The sequence below is a fragment of the Lactuca virosa genome, chromosome 9, assembly GCF_052849685.1.
Source record: "Lactuca virosa cultivar CGN04683 chromosome 9, Lactuca_virosa_CGN04683_v6, whole genome shotgun sequence".
NCBI lineage: Eukaryota > Viridiplantae > Streptophyta > Magnoliopsida > Asterales > Asteraceae > Lactuca > Lactuca virosa.
In genome coordinates, this window is record NC_136434.1 from 63,998,220 (window position 1) to 64,004,891 (window position 6,672).

The window sequence follows — 6,672 nt, forward strand, 5'->3', positions numbered from 1 at the left end:
AAAACCACAGGGACCATTTTTGAAGTTTTGTCTTATTTAATTTTGCACTAAGTAGTTGACAGAAAGTACTCTATTTATATGAATGCTCCGTATAAATAGTAAGTCCACCAAAATTATATAAAAACTTCATTAATGTAGTACGAGTACTTGAAATATCAATTGGTAAGTATAAGATAACTTTGGACTCTTTCAAATAATTACGATACTTTTACAAAACTTTAACTCAAAGAAACTTATCTAACGTTAGGAAATTAGACAATCTCCAATGGAATATTAAAACACCATTTTAGAGGCAAAAACATTAGTTATTTCATTCTAAAAATCATTATTTTAATTTGTGGGATAACTTAGACACAAAACAAAGGCCAAAATACATGACCACTAAAAATCTCCGCTTTATTATTTGATTGGATTAAAAACACAATTTTAATGTGTCAAAATCACTATTTTAATGTTTTGTCATTGGAGTTGATTTTACTAGTTATTGGTGTCAAACTTTTTTGTTTTAAAAACTGTTGTTATAAAATCTTAGGAACATACTTTTGATGTTTTGTTGGTATTCAACTCTCAACCTATATATATATATATATATATATATATATATATATATATATATATATATATATATATATATATATATATATATATATATATATATTTGTTCTCAATTAGACTTGAACTCTCAACCTAATGACTAGGGGTGAGTAATTGGCACGGCCGGACCGAACCGAACCGAGAAATGTTTTCATTAAGCGCGGCGGTTTTTGGTCCTTAATATTGTCTTATATAGGCTTCATGTATAAACCCAATCAAGGCCGTTCCAAATATAATTTGGGCCCAGGGCGATAAGGAATAAAATATCCTTAAAATACATGAATTTCATAAACTTTTTTTATAGCAACTCAATAATTGAAAGAAAGTTACATGTACTAGCATCTAAACAGTTAATGATGCACTTTTATTAAAATTACGTGTCAAATCTAATATTTTACTTTTTAAAATTAGATGTATTAAAAAACACACTCCCAATTGATTATTCATTATTTGGATAGGAGGTGTGCATGCATATATTGCATTAAATATACAACATATTCCTCATGCCTCTTTATTATTAAATACTTATATCAAAGTCTTTTAACACCCCCTTCCCATCACTCCCCATTTTTTGTCCACCTCTCTGTCTCTTTCCTTGTGATCACCATTAATACCAAACCAACACACAGAATTAATAACCATACAAACCCCCTTCTACACCACTAGGGATCAACATCATGAAGTTTATTCCTTCTCTGTTATTGCTCAACAAAAACAAAGAAACATGGCGATGGCCTTCTTGTAAGAACCCCAAAACCATGTCTTTTCGGGTAGGTTCTGGTGATATGATGTTTAAAACTGTCAATTCTGTCTTTTTCGACCCCAAATATACACATCCGGCTGAAGCAGAAGCAGAAGCAGAAATGACCACCCCAGATTCGTTCTTCTCGAACTCGTCAGAATCTGCTAGTATATCATCGGAGTCCGAGGAGTACTTAAACACTAATGAATACTCCTCAGTTGAGAACATTGTCCGTGGGGCCAGGTCAGAAAGATTGTTTTTTGAACCTGGCCCAACTACTAGTTCGATTCTTGAAGGTAACAAACAATGTGTGGATATACTGATTGAGGGTGGTGGTGGTGGTGGTCGTGATGACTGTGGTGGCAATGGTGATATACCATATAAAGAAAGTGTGGCTGTGGCGATTGAATCTGAGGATCCACATGGGGATTTCAAGAAATCTATGCAGGAGATGGTGGAGAACCATGGATTGAAAGATTGGGAGTGTTTGGAGGAGTTGTTAGGGTGGTATTTGAGGATGAATGGGAAGAACCACCATGAGTTGATTGTTGGGGCCTTTGTTGATTTGCTTGCCGGAATTTCTGGTGACGATGGCAACAGTAGCGGTAAGGGCGAAACTGGTGGTGGTGGAGCTTCTTCTTCCGATCATTCTGTAGATTCTTTTGCTTCTGTTGCTTCTACTTTCACTTCTCCCATCTCTTCTCCTCCTTTGTCCAAACGTGGTGGTGAGAAGGAGATTATTGAGGAAGAGAAAATAGTCATTAATTAATTATTTATTTATCTACCTAGCTTCGATATTTTCTAACATATAGAATTAACTTGTACTTATATATATATATATATATATATATATATATATATATATATATATATATATATATATATATATATATATAGGATATCATTTCAATCCCTGATTCTGGATTGTTTCACAATAAGTTTGGGATGTTATTTATCACATATTAACGGTTGGATATCATTATTTAGATCCACTAAAAATTCTATATAACTAAGTTGTATTTTATCTACCACAGATGAAACATAAAATTTAGAAACTTAAATTGTAAATGAAAAACGATACATGGGACAAAACTCAAAGGAACCATATTTATCAAAGTATTTTAAATATTTTAAATGCTTACAATATTTAAAATCACTTTGTTAAAAGAAAAATAATTATTTTGATAAAAAGTTTGTCACAATTATATATATATATATATATATATATATATATATATATATATATATATATATATATATATATAAGCTGCACAAATAGAATGTTTGGATAGAAATAGTTTATCAATGTACCATATCGGAAATAAGTCAAAATCTATAAATAAGTCGCCCATAACTTAGGGGGTGTTTGTTTTATCTTTTAAAACATCTTTTAGTTTTTAGGAAAAGATAAAAAGCTAAAAGATGTTTGGTAAAATCAACAGATCTTGTAAAAGCTACTTTTGGATATAAGGAAAATGAATTTTTTGGAAAAGCCACGTAAACCTGACTTTTTGCAATTTTTCCTAAAAGGACTTTTGCCCTCTAAAAGCTAAGCCAAACACCCCCTTATTAGCTTATAAGTTATAAGCTATAAGTTGAAAAGTGTTTATGAAAAGTCATAAGCTTGGCGAAACACCCCGTAATCATCCACAATATAGGCTTTTTAGAATCGTTTTTAAGTTATTTCACCTTAAACTCATGAAATTTAAAAAAGGTAGTTGGAAAGTTTTTTTTTCTTTCTTTTAATATAAGTTTTTTCAAAAAGCTTATTTTTTTGGAAAAAATTTAGGTGTTATTTTTTTTTTCGAGACAAAATGTTTGTAGTTTGTGGACCACATTTGTAGACCTCTACAGTAGAAGAGGTGGACCAAACGTTTACAGTCTGAAAGAAGAAGATTCTTTGTTTTTTAATGTCTGTAGGCTGCTAAAATAAATTAAAATCTAAATAAACTGAGTTTTTTTTAAACTTAAAAGAGTTTTTCAATACTTTTATGACTTTAATATAGATAATTAACAAATATAGATCACATTTTATATATTATTATATTAAAAGTGAAAAAAAATTGTATGAATTAATGTGTATACTTGATAAAAACCGACAAGTTTTGGTCGTAAAGTTATACATAAATATTATAACAAGGGATTAAAGAATTTAATACATAAAATGGATGGAAATAAACTTTGATTTCAAAATGAAAATTTTCAAAATTTTCATTTTACTTTTTCAATGAAATCAATTAAATATTGACCATAAATATTTTTTTTTCAAAAAATAGATAATATTACATTTAATAATATTTTATAAAATTTGGCACTAAAAATATACGACAATATTAAGATTTTTTTTTTCATATCTATATAAATAGTTCCAATGACTATTACTGTTATTAAATCTTTATTTATAAATTTGTCATAAAAATCATGTTTGTATCGTCAAACTTTTTTTCTTAAGTATTGTATTTTTTCCCAAATTATTTATCATAGACAAAGTTGAAATAATCTAAGTTTTAAAAAAATACAAAACAAAGATATATGTGTTTTTTAGGCTAGAAGATGTCTGAAGAGGTTAGAAGATTTTGGTCCACATTTGTGCCAAGAAGAGGACGCGCATACCTTTTAAGGTTTACAATCTTCAGAAAGACAAACATTCTGCGAAAACTAATGTCTGCGTGTGGTCTGTGCGGCGTAGACAAAAGAGATCAAGAAGATATGCAGACAAAAAACAAACAACACATTATTGTTTTTATTATATTACTAGATTATAACCTGTGGAAACCATTGATGGTATGTTTAAAATTATTATATACACAAAATAAATATTCAATGTAAATAAAAAAAATTATAGCTAAAAAAGGTAATTAGGATAATGTATCTCTGATTTATTGGGATACATTAAAATTTGAGATATTTATTATGATTTTAAAAGATGGACATCATAACTTTAGAAATTGTTTGAGATTTTTATTATGATTTTTAAAAGATAGACATCATAACTTTAGAAATTGTTATCAGAATAAGTGTTTTAATTTTCAAAAATTTGAATCAAATTAATTTGTTACCAAACAAATGGTAGATATTATAGAAATGTGTCATGTGTCAAATATTTATGCTAGAAACGGGACATGTGACATTTTTGTAACCAAAGGCTTTACACTTGGAGTAAAAAAAATCATTCTAAAAGATATGAGTAATATTCAAAGTTAACACAATAAGGCACACAAAATGTATGATTTTCTATTGAGAAAAAACCAATCTATTTGTGAAGTCTTCAATAAGCAAATGAAACTTAAGAAAAGTAATTATGAAATTCGATGACGTGCTATAATTCGTAGTTGTAGATTTTTATTGTAAATTACATTACCATTTCGTAGACATGATAAGACGGAAACTTCTAATAATAAAAGATTTTTGATTGAAATCTTATATTTGATTAGAGAAGTGAATGAGAAGATTTTTAATGTTATTTTAGAAAATGCTTCAAAAAATGAAAAGTTGACTTCTCTGACGATTCAAAAAGATATTTTCAATTGCTTTTCAAAAGAGATAATAAAGTCTATTTGTGATGAAAATGGTAAAGATGTGTTCCGTATATTAGTTGATGAGTCTTTTGATGTTTCCAAAAAAGAACAAATGACTATAGTTTTGAGATATGTGGATAGACTTCAAATTGTAAAGGAAATGTTTATTGGAGTTGTTCATGTGTTGGATACATCTTCTTTGACTCTTAAAGTGGTCATCAATACCGTATTTACCGACAACAACTTGAGTATGGCTCATGTGAGAAATCATAAAATATTTATTTCTTTAATACAATATTAATTTTATTTTTATGTCTTATATATTTTTATTTATTTTTTAAAATAAATAGGTGAGTGGGAAAGATTATGATGGAGCAAGTAATATGAGTGGTGCATTCAATGGTTTGAAATCTTTGATATTATAAGAAAATAGTTATGCACATTATATACATTGTTTTGCACACTAACTTCAATTAGTGGTTGTGGCGGTAGCAAAGAAACATGATGATGTTGAAAAATTATTTGAACAACTAGCTTTGGTGGTTATTGTCGTTTATGGTTCTTGTAACATTCGATCTTATGAGGTATTATTTTATTTAAAACTTCATTTCAAAATTCTTACCCTACGATGGACGTAGGGAAGTCCCCTACGTTGAGCGTAGGAGGGAGTTGAGTCGTAGGTTCAGTTACGCGGGGCGTGGGAGCTCAAAACCAAAACCCTAATTCTTAGGTTTGTGACCATATTTAAAGGCTTTAACCCCTTGAGGCCCTTTCCATTCTCAGGCTCCACCCTCCCAAATGACCTCCTTGAAAAACCTAATCACCATTTATAAGTTTTGAGCTTTTGGAGTGCTTTGTGTTCACTTTTGAAGGAAGAAGTGCATTGTGGAACTACTTAGGAGCTCAAATCAGTGTAGATCAGGTATTTGCATCCACTCATCCATCTCTAGAAGGTATAAAGTTTCTACCTTGATGTTGTTTTGTGTAACATCTAGTTATGCTTGAGAATTTTATGCTTTTGTCCTCATAACCATGGTTTATATGAGTATGAGTTGTTACAAATAAGGGATGGACATATTGCTTGGATTCTCTGAAAGTCGTGATTCGCTATCAAATTGAAGTATTTCGATCGTACAGATCGAACACTCAATTGGATAAAATTCAGAGATTACGAAATCAGAGAATGTATGTGAAATGTTCTTGAAAAAGTGTACCAGGAAATGACCAAAAATGGCTATATGATTCCTGTCTGAAAACAATCACAATACAATTGCAAATTGTCATAAAACTGCCAAAAGCCGTCATAAAAACGGATCTTAGGAAAATGGTAAAAATGTCTGAAAGCTCGACCCCAGCCAGGGGATCCGTCCCTTGGACCTCGCCCCCAGGGGCGCTGCCCCCAACCCCCATTCGTTCAGGGGGTTCTCCCCTAAATAACAGTGTACTTTGAATCTTGAAAACTTAAACAAGTGTGCACTTTGCACCATCCTAACTTGTTCAATATTTAACATCACTTTTAGTCAACATATTTAATCCTATTACACTTAAATAATATTGATGATATCAAATCACCAGCAAACATCCCCCGTTTAAGTATAATCCCAATTAAACTTAAAGCAAAATAGAACAACAACAACAAACTGATGTATAAATGAAATGTCGTGACGATTGAATTTCACATTAGTATATTACTCAAACCAAATATTTGAATATCAAGGTGTCACTAAGGATTGAACCCTTTCAATTCAAAGTGAATACATGAAGGTAATATACCCAATAGTTTACATTCTCATAAATTCTTACTTGACACTATATTTT

At 30.1% G+C, this 6,672-nt stretch overlaps 1 protein-coding gene across 1 annotated transcript; it reads left to right on the forward strand.

Annotated features, from left to right (window-relative positions):
- The first annotated feature begins 1,139 nt into the window (after positions 1 to 1,139).
- Positions 1,140 to 2,120, forward strand: OFP13 (ovate family protein 13). The gene has a single exon (XM_079072368.1). The coding sequence runs from the start codon at positions 1,272 to 1,274 to the stop codon at positions 2,103 to 2,105; it is 834 nt and encodes a 277-aa protein (XP_078928494.1). The 5' UTR covers positions 1,140 to 1,271; the 3' UTR covers positions 2,106 to 2,120.
- The last annotated feature ends 4,552 nt before the right edge of the window (positions 2,121 to 6,672 follow it).

Excerpts from the sequence above, each read along its gene's own strand:
- OFP13 (XM_079072368.1), top strand. The coding sequence starts at position 1,272 with ATGAAGTTTATTCCTTCTCTGTTATTGCTCAACAAAAACAAAGAAACA.